A 27,028-nucleotide genomic window follows, 5' to 3' on the forward strand; every position below is an offset into this window, starting at 1 on the left:
CAAATGACAATGAAAACACGACAATGCAAAACCTATGGGATGCAACAAAAGCAGTTGTAAGAGGGAAGATTATAGCAATACAATCCTACCTCAAGAAACAAGAAACATCTCAAATAGACAAGCCAACTTTACACCAAAAGCAATTAGAGAAAGAAGAACAAAAACATCCCAAAGTTAACAGAAGGAAAGAAATCATAAAGATCAGATTAGAAATAAATGAAAAAGAAATGAAGGAAACAATAGCAAAGATCAGTGAAACTAACAGCTGGTTCTTTGAGAAGATGAACAAAGTTGATAAACCATTAGCCAAACTCATCAAGAAAAAAAGGGAGAAGACTCAAATCAATAGAATTAGAAATGAAAAAGGAGAAGTAACAACTGACACTGCAGGAATACAAAGGATCATGAGAGATTACTACAAGCAACTATATGCCAATAAAATGAACAACCTGGAAGAAATGGACAAATTCTTAGGAAAGCACAACCTTCCAAGACTGAACCAGGAAGAAATAGAAAATATAAACAGACCAATCACAAGAACTGAAATTGAGATTGTGATTAAAAATCTTCCAACAAACAAAAGCCCAGGACCAGATGGCTTCACAGGTGAATTCTACCAAACATTTAGAGAAGAGCTAACACCTATCCTCAAACTCTTCCAAAATATGACAGAGGAAGGAACACTCCCAAACTCATTCTATGAAGCCACCATCACCCTGATACCAAAACCAGACAAAGATGTCACAAAAAAAGAAAACTACAGGCCAATATCACTGGTGAACATAGATGCAAAAATGCCCAACAAAATACTAGCAAACAGAATCCAACAACACATTAAAAGGATCATACACCATGATCAAGTGAGGTTCATCCCAGGAATGCAAGGAATCTTCAATATATGCAAATCAATCAATGTGGTAAACCATATTAACAAATAGAAGGAGAAAAACCATATGATCATCTAAGTAGATGCAGAAAAAGCTTTTGACAAAATTCAACACCCATTGATGACAAAAACCCTCTAGAAAGTAGGCAGAGAGGGAACTTACCTCAACATAATAAAGGCCATATATGACAAACCCACAGCTAACATCATTCTCAATGGTGAAAAATTGAAACAATTTCCTCTAAGATCAGGAAGAAGACAAGGTTGTCCACTCTCACCACTATTATTCAACATAGTTTTGGAAGTTTTAGCCACAGCAATCAGAGATGAAAAAGAAATAAAAGGAATCCAAATTGGAAAAGAAGAAGTAAAGCTGTCACTGTTTGCAGATGACATGATACTATACCTAGAGAATCCTAAATATGCTACCAGAAAACTACTAGAGCTAATCAATGAATCTGGTAAAGTAGCAGGACATAAAATTAATTCACAGAAATCTCTTGCATTCCTATACACTAATGATGAAAAATCTGAAAGAGAAATTAAGGAAACACTCCCATGTACCACTGCAACAAAAAGAATAAAAAGCTAGGAATAAACCTACCTAAGGAGACAAAAGACCTGTATGCAGAAAACTATAAGACACTAATGAAAGAAATTAAAGATGATAAAAACAGATGGAGAGATATACCATGTTCATGCATTGGAAGAATCAACATTGTGAAAATGACTATACTACCCAAAGCAATTTACAGATTCGGTGCAATCACTTTCAACCTCTCAATGGCATTTTTCACAGAAGTAGAACAAAAAAATTCACAATTTGTGTGGAAACACAAAAGACCCCGAATAGCCAAAGCAATCTTGAGAAAGAAAAACAGAGCTGGAGGAATCAGGCTCCCAGACTTCAGACTATACTACAAAGCCACATTAATCAAGAGAGTATGGTACTGGCACAAAAACAGAAATATAGATCAATGGAACAGGATAGAAAGCTCAGAGATAAACCCACGCACCTATGGTCACCTTATCTTTGATAAAGGAGGCAGGAATATACAATGGAGAAAAGAGAGCCTCTTCAATAAGTGGTGCCAGGAAAACTGGACAGCTACATGTAAAAGAATGAAATTAGAACACTCCCTAACACCATACACAAAAATAAACTCAAAATGGATTAAAGACCTAAATGTAAGGCCAGACACTGTAAAACTCTTAGAGGAAAACATAGGCAGAACACTCTATGACATAAACCACACCTCCTAGATAAATGGAAATAAAAACAAAAACAAACAATTGGGACCTAATGAAACTTCAAAGCTTTTGCACAGCAAAGGAAACCATAAACAAGATGAAAAGACAACCCTCAGAATGGGAGAAAATATTTGCAAATGAAGCAACTGACAAAAGGATTAATCTCCAAAGTTTACAAGCAGCTCATGCAGCTCCATATCAAAAAAACAAACAACCCAATCCAAAAATGGGCAGAAGACCTAAATAGACATTTCTCCAAAGAAGATATACAGATGGCCAAGAAACACATGAAAGGATGCTCAACATCACTAATCATTAGAGAAAAACATGACAGTGAGGTATCATCTCACGCCAGTCAGAATGGCCATCATCAAACAATCTACAAACAATAAATGCTGGAGAGGGTGTGGAGAAAAGGGAACCCTCTTGCACTGTTGGTGGGAATGCAAATTGATAAGCCACTATGGAGAACATTATGGAGATTCCTTAAAAAACTAAAAATAGGACCGCCATACGACCCAGCAATCCCACTACTGTACATATACCCTGAGAAAACCATAATGCAAAAAGAGTCATGCACCACAATGTTCATTGCAGGTCTATTTACAATAGCCAGGACATGGAAGCAACCTAAGTGTCCATCGACAGATGAGTGGATAAAGATGTGGCACATATATACAATGGAATATTACTCAGCCATAAAAAGAAACGAAATTGAGTTATTTGTAGTGAGGTGGATGGACCTAGAGTCTGTCATACAGAGTGAAGTAAGTCAGAAAGAGAAAAACAAATACTGTATGCTAACACATATATATGGAATCTTAAAAAAAAAATGGTCCTGAAGAACCAGGGGCAAGACAGGAATAAAGACACAGATGTAGAGAATGGACTTGAGGACACGGGGAGGGGGAAGGGTAAACTGGGACGAAGTGCGGGAGTGGCATGGACATATATACACTACCAAATGTAAAACAGATAGCTAGTGGGAAGCAGCTGCATCGTACAGGGAGATCAGCTCGGTGCTTTGTGACCACCTAGAGGGGTGGGGTCGGGAGGGTTGGAGAGAGACGCAAAAGGGAGGAGTTATGGGGATATATGTATACATACAGCTGATTCACTTTGTTATAAAGCAGAAACTAACACACCATTGTAAAACAATTATACTCCAATAATGATGTTTAAAAAAATCTACCATCGAAATTTCTCTTGCTCCTGACTCTTTTTTTTTTTATTGCCACAGGTTTGTTCAGGTTGTCCATACCTTTGCCTAGAAATGATTGGCTTTGTGGTCTTCCCACCTCCAGCCTCTTCTTTCTCCACCGAATAGAGGACAGATGAAGTACAGATGCAAGTATATTCCATTGCTCGTAAGACTTCAATGGTACACTACTGCCTACCAAACTTAATTCGTAGTGCTACCTTTTTCTGTCTTCTCTCCTACCACTATCCTACATTCTTCCTACAGTTCAACAAAACCAAACTACTGAATATTCCCAAAATATGGTCTATACTTTTCTGACTCTATGGCTTTGCACCTACTATTACATGCACCTGCAATGCCTTCCCTTGTTTTGTTTGTTTGGTTTGGTTCTGGGGTTTTTTTGGTCTTTTGCAAGCCCGTCACCTCTTCAAGGCCCAGCTGGAATATAATCCCCAAGAAACCTTGCCTGTGATCCCCTCCTCTTCTGAATTTCCAGAGTAACTTTGTTTCTCTTAAACTGCCCACCCTATTATTATCATCACTGTAAATTTTTTAAACAAAGAGAAGATGTCTTGCAGGATGGTATGGTGAAAAGGACCTGGGCTATGTGGTCAGAGGATCTGTTCAAAGTCCCACTGTTCACTTAATAATTGTTTTAGATTACCCAATCTAAAGTAAGTCATTTAACCTGTTGAACCTTAAAATCTTTAGTTGTGAATTGGTGGTGGTAGTAATAATGTATAAAACAAAAGAAACTGTGACAAACAGAGATGATAATATATGTGAGAAAACCTTGTAAATTGTAAAGCACTCTATAATAAATAGTGGTTTATAACTGGTAAATTTTATAGGCTCTGGGTTCCTATCACATTTGTGCATCACGCCAGTGTATCAACGTGCCATATTCTACATCAGACAGTTGCAACATTTTCTGATAAGGTCTTGCATCGTGATCTAGTCTCAAAAATGGAAATCAGCATGACTGGTTGGTTGGGAAGATAACAGACTTTTTAACTAATGGTTATCCAAAGGTGAAAAAGAGCCTTAAAAGTACTGAGCACCCAAGTCCAGCCTAAAGCTAGATTATGGAATTTAAACACTAGCTAATTATGCTGGCATAAACTATTCTGAATGAAACAGATTTTTATTCAAGAGTTTATGATCTAGGGTGAAAGGGAGAGACAAAGATGAGAATATTAGCCATTCTAATTCTCTCTGTTTTCAAGTCTAGTCCTGAGGCAAAGGGTAGCTGAGTCCATGAAAAAGACTGTTGATTTCTCATGGATCTGTCTGTTATTATTATTCTCGTGGAATAAGCTTTTAAATTATTCATAAAAACTTCTGGTGCTTCTACCAACAGTGGCATCACACAGCACACACATACCATATTTTGTACACATGAGAGCATGTGACATAAATCACATTGTTTATCCTAGAGAGAAATAAGACAACAATTAATGAGTGACCCCCTTCTTTCTTATCACTATCTCCTTTCCATACTTTTTTAATCCCCTTCCCAACACTCTTACTCTGAGCAAAGGACCTTGCTTTCTGCATATTTGAAAGCTTGGAGGCCACCACAACCTCTCTACTGTCCCTCTTTCTAAGATTAAATTTCTCTACATTGTCACCCATTGTTCTCCTTTTAGAAAATGTTTTTATTGAAGTACAAAATATTTTCACTAAAGTGCCTAAGTCACGCTTAACTTTAGTGTATATATAACTCGATGGATTTTTGCATGTGTTTAAATCCAAACAATCACCACCCAGATCAAGATGAAGAATATTTTAGTGCCCCAGTAGGCTCCCGCATGAGTCCTCCTAATCAAAACTCCTCGTCCTGTACCCCCCAGAGGTAACCACTATTCTGAATTGTATTACCATCAATTACTTTTGCCTGTTCTTGAACTTCACATATACAGAATTATACAATGTGTATTCTTTTCTGTCTTTTTTTTTTTTTTTTGCGGTATGTGGGCCTCTCACTGTTGTGGCCTCTCCCGTTGCGGAGCACAGGCTCCGGACGCGCAGGCTCAGCGGCCATGGCTCACGGGCCCAGCTGCTCCGCGGCATGTGGGATCTTCCCGGACCGGGACACAAACCCACGTCCCCTGCATCGACAGGCGGACTCTCAACCACTGCGTCACCAGGGAAGCCCTCTGTCTGTTTTTTTCTTCTCCTCTCAGAATGTGCATGAGATTCACTGATTTTGTTAAGTGTATCAGTAATTAATTCTTTTTAAAATATGTAACTGTTTTATTAAAATATAATTCACATACCATAAAATTACCTTTGCAAAGTGCAAAATTCAGTGAGTTTTAGTAAACTCAGAGTTATGAAACCATCACCAATATATAACTGTAGAACATTTTCATCATCCCCAAAGGAAACTGTGTACCAATTAAAAGCCACTCCATATTCTACCCTTTCCTCCAGCCTCTGGCAATCACTAATATACTTTCTATCTCTATGAATTCACCTATTCTGGACAGTTCATATAAATGGAAACATACAATATGTGGTCCTTTGTGACTAGTTTCTTTTATTTAGCAGAAGGTGTTCAAAGTCCATCGCTGTTGTAGCATGTATCAGTGCTTCATTGTTTGTTTTGTTTTTTAATTTTATTTATTTATTTATTTATTCATTTATTTATGGCTGTGTTGGCTCTTCGTTTCTGTGTGAGGGCTTTCTCTAGTTGTGGCGAGTGGGGGCCACTCCTCATCGCCGTGCGCAGGCCTCTCACTATTGTGGCCTCTCATTGCGGAGCACAGGCTCCAGACGCGCAGGCTCAGTATTTGTGGCTCATGGGGCTAGTTGCTTCGCGGCATGTGGGATCTTCCCAGACCAGGGCTCGAACCCGTGTCCCTTGCATTGGCAGGCAGATTCCCAACCACTGCGCCACCAGGGAAGCCCCGCTTCATTGTTTTTTATTGCTGAATAATATTCCATTTATCAGTTTTTTGATGGACATGTGCATTTATTTCTCCTGAGTGTTTACCCAGGAATGAAGTTGTTGGTGTATAAGAATTCTCCAGAGAAACAGAACCAATAGGATACAGAGAGAAAGAATGATGGAGAGATTATAGGAAATTGGCTCACATGATTATGTAGGCTGGCATGTCCAAAATCTACAGGATGAGCTGGCAGCCTGGATAGCCAGGGGGAGCCAATGTTGCAGTTTCTGTTCAAAAGCCATCAGGCTGGAGAACCAGAAAGAGCCTATGTTCCAGTTCAAGTCAGGAAACCGTCTAGTTGGGGAAATTCCTCCTATTTGGGGAAAAGTTTTTCTTTTGTTCTATTCAAGCCTTCAATGATTGGATGAAGCCCATCTACATTGTGGAGGGCAATCTGCTGTATTCGAAGTCCACCAATTTAAATGTTAATCTCATACAAAAACACCCTCACAAAAACACCCAGAATAATGTTCAGCCAGCTGTTTGGGCACCATGGCCCAGCCAAGTTGACACATAAAATAAAACAACATAGTTAGGTCATAAAGTAGGCATATGTTTAGCTTTAGTAGACACTGTCAAAGAGTTTTCCAATGTGGTTGAACCAATTTACAATCCCATCTGCAGTATATGAGAGTTCAGGTTGCTCTACACTTTTCTTTGCTAACACTTGGCACTGTTAGACTTTTTAACGTTAGCCCTTCCGTTAGGTAGGTACTGATATGTGATTGTGTTTGTAATTTGCATTTTCCTGATAAGAAATTATGTTGAACACTTTTCTGTGAACTTATTGGCCATTTGGAAATCATCTTATAGGGTACTTCTTCAAGAGTTTTTCCTTCTTTTAAAAATTGGGTTGTTTGGTTTTTCTTTTTGATTTATGGAAATTTTCTCATATATTTTGAATGTGAGCCCATTGTCAGATATATGTATTGAAATATGTTCTCTCTTTCTTATTCACTTTCCTGATAGTGTCTTTTGATTAATAGAAGCTTTTTTAAACTTCCCATTTAGGTCTATGATCCATCTTGAATTAATTTTTGTATATGGTGTGAGGTAGGAGTCAAGTATCCATTTTTTCCATATGAATGGCCAATTGTTCCAGCACCATTTGTTGAAAATATATCCTTTTCTCACTGAATTGCAGCAGTGCCTTTGTCATAAATCAAGTTCTATTTCTGGATTCTCTATTATGTTCCTTTTGTGTATTCATCTGTCTCTGTGCCAATACCACACTGTCTTAATTACTGAGACTTTTAATGAGTCTTTAAACTTGGTAGTGTTAAGTCTTAAGTTTGTTCTTCTTCAAAATTGTCTTGGTTACTACAGACCCTTCTATTTCCACATAAATTTTAGAATCACCTTTCAATTTGCACACACACATGCACAAACACACACAGATATTTTAGGATAGTCTTCCTTTCTTAATTATTTTTGTCTCAGAAAATGTCCCTTGTCCTAAAAAGCTAAACTCTCTTCTTGTGCCTTCAATATTATTCCTATGAGTTTCTCTTAGATGCTCGAGTCATCACCTCATTCTTGCACCTTCAGTCTTTCCCTCTACTTTGAATTTTTACCCCCAGCCTATAAACACAGCCAAATGTCTTTTATTTCTTGCCAAAGCAAAACAAGCCAAAAAAAGCAAATGTTTTTCAACCTTACAGTTACCTCAAGTTCCCAGTCCCTGTCTTTGCCATTTAATATTTTTAAATATAGGCAAATGTGTTTTAATTATAAAATTTCTATAACATACAAAGTTTGGAAAATATATATCCCATTGCTCAACAACCCCAAAACAATTATAATTATTTTATATATTTTATAGTATCCTACATATGCACACGTATATATACTTTTTGCTGTTACAATCCATGTCTTTGGTGTTTTTTTTAAGTTTCCTGTCTTCTTCCTTTGCTTAATAAATATTTTTCCATATTGTTCCATAATCTTAATTATTTAAATGACTGCATCACATACAACTGAGTACACAAATCCTAATTTTTTAAATAATAATACATTCATAAATTTCAGTTGCTTCCAATTTTTAGTCTTATAAATAAATATTGCTATAAACACCTTCATTCATATAGCTTTTCCTTTTGTGACTACTAAACTTTTTGAAAGAATAGTCAATATTTCATGCTTCTTCCTATCTATCTGCTTATCACTTAACTCCTGAAATATATCTGCTTCTATCTTACTATGAAACATCTCTCTTAAAGATCACAGTTACCTAGTTGGCAACCCAAAGTTTCTAAATCTTCATCATCCTGAATCTCTCCATAGCACTTAACACTGTTGGCTTTCTTGAAACTCCATCCATTCCCCTTGATTTATGTATAATATACGGCCTACTTCTCTGACCATACTTTCCCTGCATCCACTTTATTTTCTGAAATTGTGCTGTAGACTCTCTCTACCCCTCCTTTCCTTTGGCAGTCTCATGGCTTTGTTGATTTTCTCTCTGCAGAGGACATCCAATGCATATCCCCAACTTTGATCTTCACTCTGTACGTCAATCCCGTTTTCACATGCTGATCATTTCCACCTAGATACCTCAAAGTAGGACTCTCACAAAAATCATCATCTTTCCCTGAATAATTTCTCTTCTTCCTATGGACCGTAGTCATTTAGGCTTAAATTGTAGTCATCTTTGACTCTCATCTCTCCGTCTTTGACTCCTTCACACTTGTTCCATCATGTAAACCCAGGACTGATTCATGAATAGGCATGTGATTCAACTATGGCCTAGGAGATGGGAGGTAAGTCAGAGGGGGGATGGGGGAGTGGTTCTGGGAAACGTTTTCCCTCTCATAAGAAGAAACTCTTTACTCCCTCCAGACATTATGACCTCAGGAAATGATACCTGGAGCTGCCATTACCATCTTGCTGTTATTAGCTGGAGAATGATGCCAACACCCAAGATAGCAGAGCAGAGGTGGCAAGAGCCTGGTCTTTGACAACATTATCAAGCTTCTGAATCTTTCGAACCCAAAGTTTACTTTGTAATTACCAAATTTGTGAGATACAAATTTCCTTGTGGCCTAAGCCATTTTAAATTGGAATTTGTTACATCCTTACTGATAGACCGCTTTATATCAATTCATTATGTCTCATTTGGGCTATTGCAATGCTATGTAGTCTTTATGCCCTCAACTCTAATCCATTTCATACATGTGCTGCTAGATTATCCTTCCTAAAGAACTGTTTGATCATATTTTTTGTCTTGTCCAAAAGACAACTTCTTTTTTTTTTTGCGGTACGCGGACCTCTCACTGCTGTGGCCTCTCCCGTTGCGGAGCACAGGCTCCGGACGCGCAGGCTCAGCGGCCATGGCTCACGGGACTAGCCGCTCCGTGGCATGTGGGATCTTCCCGGACCGGGGCATGAACCCACGTCCCCTGCATCGGCAGGCACACTCTTAACCACTGCGCCACCAGGGAAGCCCCAAAAGACAACTTCTTTAGTAACTTCCCGTTGCTTAGAGAATTAGTCCAAGCTCAGCAGTTCAGCATTTGTGGTGTTGTACAGCGCTACACTCTGTTACGTACCTTGCACTATGGATACATAGAACAAAGTGCTATCCCTTGAATATGCCTCTCCCCTTCCTGCTTTGTTCATGTTGTCTTTGCCTGGAATACTCTTGCTCCATCTCCACTTGCCTGTACACAATCTTCTTGAAACTGTCCCTGACATTTCCTCTACTGCCACCCCCTGCAAAGTAAACTGTCCTTCTTCTAAGCTTCTGTGGTGTTTATTACCATCTACTTTGTATTGGTGTTATTTACAGTGTGTTCTCTTCTACTACCAGTGCTGTTCAATAATAGAACTTTCTGTGAAGACGGTTAATGAGCACTTGAAATGTGGCTAATGCAACTGGGGGCCTGAACATTTCATTTTGCTTAATTAATTTAAACGTAAATAGCTACAGGTAGCTGGTCGCCACACAGCACTAGACTAAAAGACTCTTGAATGTAGTATAGGGATTATATCTTGTTTTCTCTCTCTAATCGTTACAGAGAGCATCTGAAAGGCACAGTCTGCTTTCTTCCCTCATGTCTTCTCCACAGAGCCTTGTGGATAATAGACACTGAATATTTATTGGATCACTAAATATGGATATCACATTTACCAAATATATAGTAAGCGTTCCTAACTATTTCTGTTCCAAATTCAAGTAGATTAAATAGGTGAGAAGAAGGAAAAGTTGAATGACCCAAACTCCCATCTGTTACGGAGAAACAGATGGCTAGTTCCATTATGAAAGGATATCTATTTCTCTATCTCTACCTGTCCATCTCACAACATTCCTTCTCTTGGTTAAGTAGGGAACTCTGCAGTTTAAAGCTCTTTGTTTTTTAAAACTTATTTTGCAATAATTTCATACAGTGAAAAATTGCAAGAATAGTAGAGAAATTCCCATATTCACCAAGTTTTTAAAAATATTTAAACTATTTTAAAATTTAAAAATAACCAAGGGGACTTCCCTGGTGGTCGCAGGGAATATTTCAGTGTGTTTTCTGATGAACAAGAATATTCTCATACACAATATATATAATATCTAATATCTAATATAATATAGTATATAATATATTCAGGAAACTTAACATGGATAACGTACTTTAATCTACGGAACGTAGATTAAACTAACGTACTTTAATGTCCGGAATCTAGTTCATATTCCAACTGCATTGATTATCCCAATAACATCCTAAAGTATAGCATTTTCCTCCTCCAGTAAAGATCTAGTTCAGGGTCACATATTGCATTTAGTTGTTGTCTTTAGTTTCCTTTAATCTGCAGTTTTGTTTTGTTTTCATGACATTGAGTGTGTTTTAAGAATACGGGCCAGCTATTTTGTAGAATTTTCCTCTATTTGGGTTTGTTTGATGCTTCTCATGATTAGATCCGGGTTAAAGCTCTTCAGTGTTGGTGCAAGGATGTATTGTTATACATACCTTCTCTGCCACCCACTGGTTCTTAGACTTGAGCTATTCACACCTATCGTGTTCATAAGTTTAAATGCATTATATTTCCATTAAAATATGTATATATACATTTCATTAAATTTCTAACAATATTTCGTATAAAATATGTAATTCTACCATTTCAAAAGCAATTGTTGGCTCTATATTTTATAGTGGTTTCAAAGAGAAGTGAAATTTACTTAATAATGGATTCAATTTCTCTAAACTCATTTCATCAATTACTTCAACATTTAGTTCGGAAACAGTTCCTCAGAAAGGACTACTGTGAAGTATTAACGTTCAGTGATTTTTTTTTTATTACCAAGCATTGCATACATTAAAACTATAGTCTTCCCATTTTTAAAATCCTAATTTACTCCTCTTAATATCGACAATGGAGAGAAAAATACTTAAATTCTGATACAGTAAGTAATAATAAGTACTTCCGGCTTATGACGTGGTAAAGGTTTTGAATTGGTGCCCTATCCCAATATTTCAGGTATTTTTAAATGATGAGTGAAGGGAAAAGAACTGGCAAAAGTACCTTAACAGTAGAGAAGCCTGTACTTCTTAAGAGATTTTTGTTTTGTTTTGGGTGTGTGTGTGTGTGTTTAAAGGCTCTCGCTGTAACTACAGCGCTCATACTGGAAATAGAAAAATAAAAATGGTCCTTCAGGATTTTTCTGGGGAGTAAGAATTGTTTCAAGGAAGAAATTGGCAGAGAAATGGACCAAAAAAATTGTAGTGTTTTGGACACCATTAAAGCGCTAGAATGTTTAAATAAATATCTTACATGGTGAGAAACGTGTGAGTGTTAAACACGTTTCATTTTAGGAGGAAATTAAACAAATATTTCTTTAAGAAGATAGAGACAGAAGTGTTTGCTTCGCCTGACCCCCCCCACACACACACACACAAGTTAAAGTGTCTTTGGCTCTGCTTCTAGGACTTCTAGGAACGTGCAATTTAAATAAAATCGAAACAACAAAACCCTTACAGCATTTAGACTGGTTTTTTCTTTCCAGCGCTCAAGAAGACTCAGAGCCCAACATTTTTTTCCAAACTCGAAGCTGCGAGTTCTGAGCCTTCTAGGATGTGTCCCGCACACTCTCGGGACGACTCTGGTCTCCTGCTCTGGTCACCCCCATCAGCCAGCGGCTCTCGGCGCCACCCGCCTCCAAAGGGGTGTGTCCCCGCCCCGCAGCGGCCGCACAACCGGCTCCGCCGCAGGCCCACCTGCCGCCCTCGGCGGCCCGGGCCTGGGGAAGGCGCGGGGTTGCTGCAGTGCCGCGGCATCAGGTCCGCCCCCCGCCCGGAGCTCGAAGCCCCCAACCCGCGCGGCGAGGCCAGCAGCCCCACTGGTCCCGCCGCCCGCTTCCAGACGGGCCAAGACGCGGGGAGCTGAGTTCTTTTCTCCTTTCAACCCAAACTGCTATCGGCCCCCGTTGGGGGGTAAACCTGCTCTTTCTCTCCACACACACACCCCCTCCAAGTAACGGCGGCCGGGATAAAACTTAAAAAGTAGGATCCTGGGCCCTCCTCGGGCCGTTTGCCTCGGCGCCCCCTCTAGCACGGCCCCGGCGGCGGCCCGCGCCACTCCGCGCGACCGGGCAGCGTTCTCCCTGCAGCCTTCGCAAGACGGGTGTGTAGTCTGCGAGAGTCGGGGGAGGGGTGCAGGGCGGAGAAAGAGCATCTCCGCGCCACCGCCGCCGCCGCCGCCGATGGCCGCTCCCCCGCCGCCCGACTGGGGGAGGCCTAGTCACAGCCGCCGCCTCAGCAGCGCCCACAGATCTCGCGGTGTTTGCCGGCGGCCGCGCCGCCATATTGTGTGACAGTATTTTGATTTGCACTGGACTGGCGGAGCCGCGGCGAGAGCGAGCGAGAGCTGGGGGGGTGGGGGGAGGGCAAGCAAGCGCGAGGGGGGTGGGGGCCGAAGGAGGTAGGGAGGCCGAACGAGCTGGAGCCGAGGAGCGGGGAGCGGCGACGCCACCCAGCCATCGTTTTTGATCTGCAGCAGCCGCCGGCGGGGCGACTCAGCCCGACCCCCTCCCCTCCCCCTCAGCCACGAGCGGCGGCGGCGGCGGCGGCGGCAGCCGGAGGGAGTTGGCGGCGGCGGCCGATCGGAGGGGCTGAGCGGGGAGGGAGGGAGAGCTGAGGTGTCCCCCCTGCCGGGTGGAATCGGAGGCGGCGGCGGCGCTGGCGGCGGCTGTGGTGGTGGAGGCGGCGGCGGCGACGGCGACGGTGGAGACGGCTGCCGTAGTGGGAGAGGCGGCGGCGGCGGCGGCCGAGGAGGAGGAGGGGGAAGCGGCGGCGGCGGCGAAGGGTAAGCGGACAGCGCTGCGGGGCCTCGGCGGGATCCCCAATCCCGGCTCTCCCCTCAGCTCCCCGCACCCCCCCCCTTCATCTGGAAGGGACTCTGACGACTCGCGAGGCCCTTGCGGGGCGTCCGCTTCTTCCTCTCGCTCTTCCTCCCTCCGCCTCCTTCCTTCCCCAGTGGCGAGGCAGAGAGGGAGCCCCCCCCAAGTCCTCCAGACCGGGCGGGGGTGGGGAGCATCGGGCCCGGCCTGGGCTCCCGGGAAGAAGTGTGTAGGGGGAGGGGGAGATTCATTGGAGTCGGGCGCCGGGGAGAGCCCCGGGTGGGGGAGGGTGCCGGGGGCGGGGAGGGCCCCTGCCTGCACGGGTGCCCCCGGCCCGCCCCTTTGGCATGTGTGAGATATGGGGGGGCTGGGCGGGGGGGACGGAGATCTCCTCTGGGGGAGCCGTGGCCCGAAGAGGGATGACTTAGGGGCGAGGGTATTGCAGGCAGAGATCGAGGGAGTTATGTGGAGGTGGAGGGGAGAGCGTCGTTCCTTTTCCGATGTGGGTTTTCTGCAGCCTTCTGGAAGTGGGGAGCCAGCCCCGCTGTGAGTGTGTGGCCCTTAGATTTCAGAGGATGGTTCTAGCTTTCTGTCCTGTCAACCTCAAACCCTAAGATTGGGGTTGGGGCCGGGAGGCTGAAAGGGTCTGGGTATCGCTGAACAGGTGACAGGTGTATCTTCCCGTTGCTGATGCTGTAAGGCTGCTCGGGCTGGGTAGTATAGCAGAGTGGCGGAGCCCGTGTGGCTTCGTATCTATGCGTTTGGCCATGTTTCATTCCATATATAGTATATTTGCGATGTTCGGTTTCCATTCTTCAAGTCAGCTTAATTGTCGTGGAGGAATTCTTCAAATGTTTCTGATAAGCTGGGTTTCCAGGAGAGTGGAGGGAATTTGCAGCTTCACGGGGGTCTCGCAGGAGTTCATGCGTTTTGGGGTCCCCAATGCGAGGCTGTTTTGAGTGCCTCTCTTCATTGGAAGGTTCTTGAACACTAAGGTCGTATTTGAGGCAACAGTGAGGCAGTATACTTTTGCATCCATTTTGTCTGTTTTAGGTAAGTTTGTAAAGTGTCGAACTTTAGGGTCAGGTTGATTCGCATTGTATAAAAGGAATTCGTTTGTGCTTTAGCTCACTCTTAAAGAGTACGTTGCTCATTATGCAGTTTCAGATTTGGCCGGGAATTTTGGTGGGCATGGAATACAATTTTGCTTTCAGTTTTTACACTACTGCTGCTTACCACACTCTTCGTACAGTAGCAGAGTATTGACACCTTTTTAAAAGTATCTTTGAATTCCTTGGAACAGTGAAGTCGTGATTGGTTTTAAACCCTGACAGTTTGAAACTTTAGATTTTGAAACCACTGCATTTTCTAATAAAGACAGACACGCTCTTCATCTTACTGTAAGCTTTGGCTGAGCACGTAAATTAGAAACAATGGGAAGAATTGTCAGATAAATGAGTTACAAATTAAAATAGGGCCAAGTTTAAAAGGGATTCAATAGCTTTGAAAAAACGTGTCTGGAAGGAATATATTGAATGATGCCACTATCAGTGTGTTAACAGGAAATAGAACAAAAATTCCAGTGATTCAGAACTTCTGTTGGGGTTTTTTTCCCCTTAAACCTAATGAGTTTCTAATAGAGGGTGCTTAAGATTTAAATCTTTAAAGGATCAACTGAAAGTTGAATGCATTAATTAGATGAGTAAGTCGTCCACTGAATATACTCCGTTATTTCATTTTTCTCTTGGGCACGTGGAATACCTTTTCTTGAGTTCAGAAGTATTCTCAGGGGACACTGATGAAATGCAAGTGGTTCAACCCTCTTTAGTGAACTGTCGCATAGTAGAACCTGTGCTTTTGTAACCTGTTAAGAAGTGGGTAAATGATCGGTCTCATCTGATACAAATTTCCTGAAAAATAAGTTTCAACTTAATCTGATTTGATTGAAATAACACCTATATTTGGTCCTCTCTTTACTGGAAAGAAGCGCTTGCCTTCAGCTAGTGATATTGTTTAAAACTTGCATACAGTTATTGCATCTAATGAAATGAGGAGGTTTTTAAACTCTGCAGAGTTAAGTGGGCACACTACTCAGTTTCCCAGTTACATTATTATTGAGAATTGCTTGTTTAGTATTAGTAACACGTTATACTTGGGTTAAGTGTCTTAACATGATTAGTCTTGTGTCTTGACAGAAATAAAAATTTATTCTACTTCTGTAGTTTTCTCTGTAAGGAAAATTCTTTTCTCAAAATACTGTTGAGGATGAAATCTACATATGTATCTATGAACATATGGCATTTTGCAAAATGGGTGTGATGGGCACCACTTACATGAAACTTTGTGAGTTTCGTGCCAAAACAGTCCCATGAGGAATGTGTGAATTTTCTGAAACAGCATTTATTTTAGTTGTATAAATTCATCAAGACTAAAAGTGTATTTTTTAATGGTTATCAACGTATTTAAAAGGCAATGTTTACCTTGTTATAGATGTTTTGAAAAAAAGTTCCTGATAATCTTTACAACATACAAAGTTTGTAAGTTAAACTGTAATTCAGAAAAGCTTCAGTTTCATTATATCTCTACCTGGCCACGCTCCTATGACCCAAGAGAGAACAGTAGTAGCACTTCTCCATTGTTTCACTTATGTCATCTTTATTTGGTCCATCTAAGATTGGGACTCTATAAGATAGAAGGATTATGAGGAAATAATAGAGGCAAATGTGAAAATGGGGCAAAACAGTAATAAGGAGGAGAAGCTAGGGGATAAGATGCTAGTAGAGGATTAGATGCACAGTTTTAGGCAACTAGGAAAATGGAGATGTGGGTAGTGGTGGGTGCCAAGCACAGGAAGATGATCATGCTGAACGATTCTAAGGAGGTTTGGGCTGAATCTTTAGGTAGACTCTCACAGTCTATATGTCATTTTATTTTAGTCCTCTGTATGAAGATGGTAAGGATTTGGAGACTTGGAAATTGTATGAAATCTAAACGTATGCATGTTCATATTTATTTGCCTCTGGCTCGTATTTCCAAAATACTTATAATATTTTAACATGCCATTTTTTTATGATTCCGACCCTAAAAACCAAGGAGGACACTTACTTAATCAGAAAGCTAAAATCCCTGAGTAAGTACTCAAGGGTGGCCAGTACGGTACTTTTTTTTTTTTTTTTTTTTTTGCGGTACGTGGCCTCTCACTGTTGTGGCCTCTCCCGTTGCGGAGCACAGGCTCCGGACGCGCAGGCTCAGCGGCCATGGCTCAACGGGCCCAGCCGCTCCGCGTCATGTGGGGTCTTCCCGGCTCCGCGGCATGTGGGATCTTCGCGGACCGGGGCACGAACCTGTGTCCCCTGCATCGGCAGGCGGACTCTCAACTACTGCGCCACCAGGGAAGCCCAGTATTGTACTTTTTACATTCCCTTTAGTTAACTGCTAAACTCGCCTGTGATCTTGATAAGAGTCAGAGATTAAGAATGGCTGTCTTTTTCTTCATTTTCTAAGTATTCCATGCCTCAAAACACAATGTTTGGTACTAAGTAGTACTTACTACTAGCCTTCTAGCGTTAAAGTTATGCATTTCACTTAGACTTTTCACTTTGATTTTTATTGACTCATTTTACAAAGTATGCTTAGTTTCTAATTTCTTAATCCTCAGAAGGAATGGGCTACTGTTAAAAGCACAGTAAGATGCGTCAGCTGAGAACTTGATGTTTTAGAAGGAGATCCAAGTCAGAATTGCCACAAAACAAAATTGTGAATATTAATATCAGTGAAAGATCTCTGTGAAAATTGATTAAAGTTTTGCCACTTAAAAGTGCTTTGTTCAAAATATAATTCACGTAGACCCCCGTATCTCCTGACAGTGCTTTATAAATGAGGCTTTGCCGAATGTATCTTTTTGATTTGCCTCAACATTTTTAATGTAAAACTTGAGCAAGAAATTCTATTGGATTTCTGATAATCTGTTTCAGTTCAAAATTTGGTATCAAGGGAGTGGTAAATTTCTTTAGACCTTTAATATCTTAACATTAACCTTTTTAGTGTTTCCTGCATAGTAAAAGAGAAACTAATATTTATTGAATACCTACTAAGTGCCAGGGTTTCTATCGTTTCACAAATATTTATTGAGCACAGGGTTCTTTGCGATATTGGAAATGGCAGCAGTGGATAACACAGACAAAATTTCTGTCCTCATATAGTTTACATTTTAGTAGTGGAAGATATAATAAATGAGTAAAATCAAGCATGTCTGGGAGAAAAAAGTACTGTGGAGAAAAGTAAAACAGAACAGGAGGTTGGGGAACAGACATTGCATATTTGCTCTTTTAAAAACTGCATAGTGGATATTATCTTTGATTTCAAAAACAAAAACTTCCATACGTAAATTTTTTTCTTTAAGAATATACTTCAAAACTAACACAACGTTGTAAATCAACTATACTCCAATAAGAAACTTTTTTTAGAAATGTACTTCATAACTTGGGAACAACATTATGTTTGTGCTTCAGAGTTTTAGTTAATAGCGATTTCCTATTGTTAGTGCTTCAGAAAGCTGCTTTGTGGCTCAATAGAAAATGTGGAGTCTGCTATCCTGGTTTGAATCCTGGTTTGCCACATACTAGCTTTGTGATTTGGGGCCAACTACAATTTCTCAGCCTCTCTGAGCTTGTTTTCTTCTCTGTAAAATGAATAGAATACCTATAGTGTTGTTGTGATGCCAAATTATACATTTTGTGTAAATTATCTGATATATAGAAGGGGCTCAATAAACTGCAACTTTTTTGTCTGTTGCTTATCCGGAGTTCTGTTGTAAAACAAAATAGTTGATGTTGGTAACCTTTCCAAGAAGCTTTCATAGCACTGTGGGGGACATTGTTTAATACACAGTTTATTTGAACAACTAAAGCACTCTTCTCTGATAGAATAAGATTAATTAAAACTCAACTGTAATTTATGGTCACTAATACTTTCTGGAGCGTTTGCACATGTTATCTAGTCAATATGCTGTCAGGAGTAAACCTAGTCTTTATGATGAGGAAATGTTGTGACATATCTTGATGAGCTGGATTTCAGCATTTTGACAAGTAGATAAAAATATCGTATAAGATCCCAGTTCATGGAAGTACTTGTGAAACATTTAGTACAGTTTATGTATTCAATAAATGTTCGCTTTGTCATTAGTTATTATACCTTTATTGTGTGAAAAGGGGTAATTCAGAGAATTCACAAAGTATTAAGGAAAACTTTTATGAAGAGAAAGTAATGCAAATTGTGGATAAGTTTTTTGAAGAAAGAGTGGAATAGTCAGTCAAATTGCAATATTTGTTTTCATTTTTAGCCTGGGAAATTACTAAACTGTCTCAAGGACAGACCGTGTCTTATTTTCCTTTCAGTCTTGACTTCACCATATCTTCAGTGCCTGGCCTGTACTTAAGGAGCTTAAGAAATACTGTGCATTCAGTGCTGGATGGCTCTTAGTGATAGTTTTCCTGTGTATCACAACTCTTTTTGGTAGTAAGCACCTTCTGATTTTGAAAAGTGTTTGCACTGGACTTAAGTCTTTGAATCTCTAGTTTTAAGCGCAGACTCAGATATCACACAGTCTTCTGAATGCTATTTTTTTGAATCTAGCCAAAAGTTTGAAAAAACATCCTAGAAATTAAAAGGAAGAAAAGAAAGAAATTATTTGTAGCTAAATTAGTATTCATTAACCTATTCCTATGAAGTTGTTGACACTAAAGTGAAAAAGTGAATAGAAATTTTTAAAAGCAGAGTAGAAAAAATAATTCATATATAATTATGTGCTCTTAACCAGCCTTTAAAAGACAAGTTTGTCTTACCTCTTTAAGGCAATTTCAGTGAAACTGTACATTTATACTGACATTATGGATTAAATGGCTCAGTCACTTTCTTACATTCCTGTGATATGGGGAATATTGGTGTTTTCACGGGAAAGGGAAAACATCCCACCCCACCCTACCCTACTTTAACAGTAACCATTTTTCAGATGTTTGAATCTTAGCACCAGTAAGCTTTTTCCTGTTCTGTTATTCTCTGCCTAATGAATAATAATTTTAGCTTTCCTAAAACTGAAGACTTCCCTTAAGTTCTAAGATCTTTAGTCATTTATGCAAAATATTTCTTGGCTTTTAAAAAAATTCCCCTTGAAGATGTATAGAAACAAATTGCTTAATTTTTAAACTTGGTATGACACATACTGTTTTAGAAATGAGATAAAAATATCTACGATTGGATATTTTTATACTCTTGTGGGTTTTTGTTTGTTTGTTTGTTTGTTTTGAACTGTAACAACCTACCACTGGAAAGGGATACTACTACAGGGTGTCAGTTTGAGTGGCTTCAGAAAGAAAGTCAGTCTGATTTATCCACAAATAGGTACAACATAGACCAGGGCATTTTAAGAATTTGTAGTATTTTAATTGCCTTGTTAAAGAAAATAGCATTCTTGTTTCACCTAAGAAGAAAAACAAAAAACAATCCTGGTACAAGCCTCAGAAGCCAAATAATAAAGTAGAGGTTGGAATGGTCCTGCAGAGAGAGACAGAGAAGAGAAGCAAGAGTAAAGAAGTGTAGAATTTAAAAGATTTTGGTGGAAATATATGAATGCTGATTGTTTTTAATAAAATGATTCAAAAGAATTACTCTGTTAAAGAAAATTTGTGGTCTCTGCAACCAGCCCCTGCCCAAGCTTGCCAAAATAGTAAGTCAAAAGCAATGCCACATTCCGAGGTATAGTATAGAGATTAGTGCTACCATCAAAAACTTCAGAGTTTCTGGGGGTTGATTCTGACCATTTAACTTGTCTGTTTGGCTAGTGCAGAAGACAGGTTCTGGGAGAATAACAGATGACAGTGAATTATTGAGGGAAAAAAAGTGCACAAAAAGTAAATTTTCAGTTAGTAAATTCTTTTTATTCTTTGGTTTATTAACTATACTTTCATCTGAATTATTAAATAATACTCTTCTTTTGAGTTTTAATGTTTAAAGTTTTCCTCTAACATTTATATTAAGGAAAACTTATTTTGGCCCATAATATCTTAATGTTAACCTTTTTAGTGTTAGCAAAATGGAGCACATCACAAGTTTGCTTTCTGTCGGTTTGCCAGTCAGGCAGGCCAGATACTGCTTGTTTCATTAGTATAGAGCCAATGGCAGTTCAGCGGAATGATTTTCCATTCCCTATCAATGGGAGGAAGTACTTGCCAATACAAATGAAAACTTGAAATCTGCAATTTGACCTTGCTGAACACAGTTCTCACACCAGGCAAGTTTTGTTTAGTCAGAGAAATCAACAAAAACAATCATTCTGATATGAACTGGGAAAATAGGAGTAGAAGGGAGTTCACCTAGTTTTAATTCTCTCAGCTGCTGAAGAAAATACTACTTTTGAGTTTGAGTTGGTCTCTGTTAACTTGTCAACTTGTCAACCTCCACCCTTTTAACTAAACATCTTAATTTTATTGTGTTGGGAATCTGTGACGTATGATAAGAAAAGACCTGGTCTTTAAAGTCAGATGAGCCCAAGTTCAAATGTGAGTTCTATTACTAACTATAGCTTTGTGGTCTTAGGCTAATCACTCAAACTCTTTGAGTCTAGGACTTGTCTTTAGAAAAATACATAGGTATAATAATACCTACCTTGCATGGTAGTTTTAACTACATTATCTGTATTTCTTATGTTAGCTAGTTCTTCATTTATGTTACCTAGCACAGTACTTACCTGAACTTAGACGTCAATAAGTAGTAGTCAAAATGTCTGATATATCCTATGCTTTTTGAGGCAGATTTTTTTCCCTGTAACTTTCTTATATCAATATTAGCTTCTATTTAGCGAAGCTCAGTTTCAAAAAGTATTAATCTTTCAAACAGAACAAGGTGAATTATTTTTTCTAGTAGACATGTAGCTCAAATAATGGGAGGTAATCTTACATTTGGAATTTAGCTTTGTTAGGTTTTTCTTTCAGAATACCTGTTCAATTCATTTTCCCCAACAAGTAGAATAAAAGGGTAATAACTTCTATGCTGTTTAATTTACTGTACCTCTTCAGACCAAGGGTGAAATAAACAAAACATCACCATTATTGTTTTAATTACAAAATAAACATGCAAATTATTAATTCTTTGTATTTTTCTTATCTGTTCCTGTGAAAAAGCCCACATTTTTTATTTGAAATTAGTTTACAACCCATAATTTAGGTTTTTTTATGAAAAACATTAGAAAATTGGCATGGATCAGATTTTGAAAACACTGAAAATATATGAGCTTAAATATAATACTATAAAACATATACCACTTTATCTGTTTAAGGTGACCTTTGTAACTTTTTTGTTTTAAATTGCTAGTTAATATTTTTTTCAATTATTTTAATAGTATTCTTTTCTGTGTCCATATTTCACATTCAAAAAAGATACAGTGCTGAATTTCCTGATGTTCATTACTGGGTTAACTGTGATTTTTTGCTTTGAGTTTTCCTAAAAGTTTTTTTATCTTAATTCATTGAGTGAACTGGTGATTGTTGTTGTAGAATATTTTGCTGTACTAATTAGTATTAATTGCTATTTGTATAAGTAATATTTTAACCTACTAATAATACAGTTTGTATTATACAGTTATGCTTATACAAACATTTTCTGTTCATCAGCTTTTATTGGTGCTAAGTTATCACTAGAAAATAGTAACAGAGAAGATAGCAATATAGGCAAGAAAATTTGCTTTTTAAAAGGGCTTCAGAACAGAGTGTTTGTTCCATTGTAATTCATTGAGCACAGATTGTGGTATAATTGCTTGGTTAATTTTTAAAAGACTGTTAGTGACCTGACAAACGTGGGCGTCTACTCTTTGGAACTCAAGCAGATGCATGTAGGCATCACAGTTAAGTAGTTACTAGAATTGAAGAGAAAAAGTACTCAAGATATCTAAGGGATCATTGACAAACAAAAGTTGGTGAAAATACATGTACTGTGTGTTTGCATTGAGAGTAACTTGCTGTTTACCTTGTGACTAGCATATACCTGAACTGTACTTGACTAAGTACTGTTTGCTACTTTATGATGATTTTCTAAGGAAATAAACATGTGGAAGTGGGGTTTCAAAAAATAAAAAATTTCCATTCCCACAAAGCCAATTCTGCTTTTTTACATATGAAAATGTATTGACATGTTTTGGTTGGGCTTGATTTTTCTTTTTCTTTTTTGAGATTTTTCTAGCTGAGGTGGTGCTTGGCCTGAGTGAGACATCCTCATTCTCTTCATGAGATTTTCCCTTCATGAACAATGGCATGAATTTACAGGATGACTGTTCCGAGCCGTTGCTGTAGCTCTGTGAATGGAACAAGAAGTACTCTTTTGAGGAAGGTAACTGGTTCATGGGAAAAGTGAACTGGTGATCTTAGCCAAACCAAGCTACGGAATCAGTACTTCAATTTCTATAGGGTATCACATGACCAAAAGAATAGAAAGAAGCTCCATAGAGTTTGTTTCATATGGCTTCTATGATATACCTGTGCGAAATAGCTAACCCAAAAATCTGGCCTGACTCATTCACTGTGCCTCATCTCTGCCTTCTTTATTGGTCAACCTAATTCACCTATCCAGTGTTTTGAATTAGTTTTGAGTCCTGCTGTGTGCCAGGTATTTTGCCAGGTGATGGGATTGGGAAGATGACTAACATATTGTTCTTGCCCTCAAGGGACAGGTATACAGGCTATCAGTAGTGTGCTAACACTAGCAAATGCAGTGACAAGGTTAGGCATGAAACACTTCAGGAATCTACAGGAGGGAGTGTCTGACCCAGTGAGGGAAGGAGGGCTATAAGAAGGAATTCTTCATAGGAAGGCTGACACAATCTGTTTGTGTCAGATAGGCAGGGAAGAGGAGGACAGGTTGGGTGAAGAGAGGCCATTGCAGTCAGAGAGAACAACATGCATAAAGGAGGGAGGCAGGAAAGTCCACACCTCTTCAGTACTGTGAATAGTTCCCCAGTGCATTAGGCACCAGTGGTGGGTTAACTGGAAGTGAGGTGGAAAAGGAGAAGAAAGAGCATGAAAATACTTGTGTGCTCTGTAAAGTAGATTTGACTTCATCCCATAAATGATGGAATGTTTAAATTAACATTCTAGAAAGATTTCTCTGGCTGCAGTGTAGAGAATATTTAGAAAAGAGCGGGGGGGATGGTGGGGGGGGGCGGGAGGTAGCCTTATAACCATTTATTTGAGAATTGATAAAGACGTGAGTTAAGGCTGTAATTAAGGAGAAGAGTAGGTGATGGATTTGAGAAGAGAATACTGAGTGTGAAGTAAGTAAGTAATCACACATGCCCTGGCTTGAGTACCTGAGTGCATAGTATAATGCCTGCCATTCATCAATACAAGAGCATACCAGGGGCAGTAACAGGTGAGGAAGATATTTGAGTTCTGTTTGTTGGTTTTAAGGTTCCTAGAGAGAGAGAAAGAGGAAGAAATCATTTTATTTGGGAGGCAACACGGAAGTCTTCTCTGATTAGATGACATTTGAGCAGGTGCCTGAGTGAAGTAATAAAGGGAAAGAGCTTTCTAACTAGAGAGGCAGGAGCATGCTTGCCGTGTTCCAACAGCAAGAAGACCAGTGTAGTTGGAGTTAAGAGAGCGGGAGAAGAGGAGATGAGATCGTCTCATCTACTGATGTGCTTTCCATGTAGCTCTTCAGATTGTAGAAAGGATTTTAGTATTCAGGATGAGATGAGAAGCCACTGAAGGATTTTAAGACATGAGCTATTTGCCTTCCCCCCCCCCACTTCTTAGAATATGATTTAATTTGTTAGTGGTTGTGTGTGTACAATTTTATATTATTTTCATGTATGTAGATTCGTGTAACCATCACAATTAGGATATAGAACTAGATCTGTTCCATCACACAAAGAAACTCCTTTGTGCTACCCAGCCTTAACCCTTTGACAACCACTCATCTGTTCTCCATCACTATAATTTTGTCACTTCAAGAATTGTTATAAAAATGGAATCATGTGTTGTGTTATATATTTTGAGATTGGCCTTTTTTCACTCAGTGTTATGCCCTTGAGATCCATCCAAGTTGTTTCGTGTATCCGTAGTTCATTGCATTTTAATGCTAAGAAGTATACCATTGTATGGATGTACCACAATTTGTTCAGCCATTGATGGAAGGACTTTTGTGTTTCCAGTTTGGGGCACTAAAACTAAAGCTGCTGTGAACAGTTTTCCACGGGTTTTTATGTGAAAATACTTTTTCATCTCTCCAGAATAAATCCCCAGGAATACAGTGGCTGGGTTGTATGATAAATGTATGTTTAACTCTATAAGAAACTACCACTCTTCCAGAGTGGCTGAACCATTTTACATTCCCATCAGCAGTATATGAGAGATCTAATTTCTCTGCATCCTTGTCAGTATTTGGTATTGTCAGTATATTTTTTATTTCAGCCATTCTAATAGATATGTAGTGACATCTCTTTGTAGCTTTAGTTTGCATTTCCCTAATGGCTAATGATGTTGAATGTATTTTCATGTGCTTGTTTGCTGTCTGTATATCCTCTGTGGTGAAGTGTCTGTTCAAGTCTTTTGCTTATGTTCTGATGGGATTGTTTGTTTTCTTGTTGTTGAGTTTAGTGAATTCTTTGTATATTCTGGACACAAGCCCTTTGTCAAGTATGTGATTTGCAAATATCTTCTCCTGATCTGTGGCTTATCTTTTCATCCTCTTAGTGGGGGCTTTTGCAAAGAAAAAAAATTTTATGAAGTCTAATTTATCTTTTTTCTTTTATGAATTGTGCCTTTTGTTGTCAAGTCTAATAAGAGCTCTTTGCTTAACCTTAGGTTCCAAAGATATTCTCCTGTTTTCTTCTAAAAGGTTTCTAAAAAGCTTTACGTCTTGCATATGTAGATCTATGATCCAGTTTTACATAATCTTCACATAAAGGTGTGAAGTTTAGATTGAAGTTCACTTTTTGTCCGTGGATTGTTCGGCTGTTCCAACACCACTTGTGAAAAAAAATTATCCTTCCTCCATGAATTGTTTTTGCACCTTTGTCAAAAGTCAGGTGGCTGTGCTTGTGAGTGTCTGTTTCTAGATTCTCTGTTCTGATCCACTGATCTTTGTGTTTATCCCTGTTCTACTACCACACTGTCTTGATAACTGTAGCTATATGGTAAGTCTTAAAACCAGGTAGTAAAATTTCCCTAACTTAATTCTTCTTTTTCAGAATCGTTTTAACTATTGCATTTCCTTTCCATGGAAAATTTAAAATCTATTAAAAAAATCATGCTGGGATTTTGGTAGGAATTGCATTAAACCCTTAGATCAATTTGGGGAAAATTGACATTTTTATTTTGTTAAATCTTTCAAGCCATAAACACAGTTTATCTCTCCTTAGAGTTAGGTTGCCTGATTTCTTTCATCTGCATTTTGTAGCTTCCAACACACAAATTCTATACATATTTTGCTAGATTTATAACTAGATACATTTTTTTTGGAGCAGTTGTAAATGATACTGTGTTTTAAATTTTGGTTTCCAGTTGTTTATTGCTAGTTTATAGCAATATGGTTGATTTCTGTGAGTTCACCCTTTATCCTGAGACCTTGCTAAACTAATAAATTCTAGTCGTTTTTTTGTGGAGACTGTGGGTTTTCTAATGTGTCTATGAATAGAGACAGTTTTATTTCTTCCTTTCCAATCTGGATGCCTTTTATTTCCTCTTCTTGCCTTACTGCTCTGGTTAGTACTTCCAATACTGTGTTTAGTAGGCGTGGTGACATCAAACAAGCTAGTCTTATTCCTGATCTTAAGGGAAAGCATGAAGTCTGTCACCAGTAAGTACATGTTAGCTGTAGGTTTTTTGTAGGTGCCTGTCTCTTCCTAGTTTAAGAATCACTTGATATGACCATATGGTTTTTCTTCTGAAGTTACTGAAGGTAACTTTCCTTGTTAAAGATTCACTCTGGCAGCTCTTTGTGGAATAAACTATAAGAGCAGGGCAAAGATGTCAACAGGGAAGCCATATTGGAAATTATTGCAGTTATCCAAAGGAGAGCTGATGGTGGCTTAGACCAAAGTAACAACAGGAAAGAGTGTGAAGAGGTCAGATTTTGGATATATTACAAACCCTGGGTGGGCAGAAATTGCTGATGAATTGGATCTGAGGCATAAAAGTGAAGTCAAGGATGATGCCAAGATTTTTGGCCCAGGTATGTTTTCTTCATATTAAGGTATTCAGGAAAATACTTTTTTAAGTGGCATGATATTTTCTGTTATAACTGATTAATGCTTTTTCTTATTTATAATTTAAATATCTCAGCACTTTTTTCCCCATCACAGGATTGACCATATTTTATTATAATATTCTGTTTATTTTTCAGTTTCTCCCACTAAATAAGTTTTT

General features: G+C 39.1%; 2 protein-coding genes across 2 annotated transcripts in view; one reads left to right on the forward strand and one right to left on the reverse strand.

Annotated features, from left to right (window-relative positions):
- Window positions 1-13,015: 13,015 nt before the first annotated feature.
- Window positions 13,016-13,810, reverse strand: LOC308626251 (uncharacterized protein; the record flags this gene model as incomplete). The annotated part of the gene is made up of 2 exons (XM_081251096.1): window positions 13,016-13,593; window positions 13,648-13,810. The coding sequence occupies 2 exons, from the start codon at window positions 13,808-13,810 to the stop codon at window positions 13,016-13,018; spliced, it is 741 nt and encodes a 246-aa protein (XP_081107222.1).
- Window positions 13,560-27,028, forward strand: part of TAB2 (TGF-beta activated kinase 1 (MAP3K7) binding protein 2) — a 79,704-nt gene continuing 66,235 nt past the window's right edge. The window contains exon 1 of the mRNA XM_081251039.1: window positions 13,560-13,579. The gene's annotated coding sequence lies outside the window, so the exon portion shown is untranslated. The remainder of the gene's footprint in view (window positions 13,580-27,028) is intronic.

The sequence above is a fragment of the Mesoplodon bidens genome (assembly GCF_964165515.1).
Source record: "Mesoplodon bidens genome assembly, chromosome: 12".
Taxonomy (NCBI): domain Eukaryota; kingdom Metazoa; phylum Chordata; class Mammalia; order Artiodactyla; family Ziphiidae; genus Mesoplodon; species Mesoplodon bidens.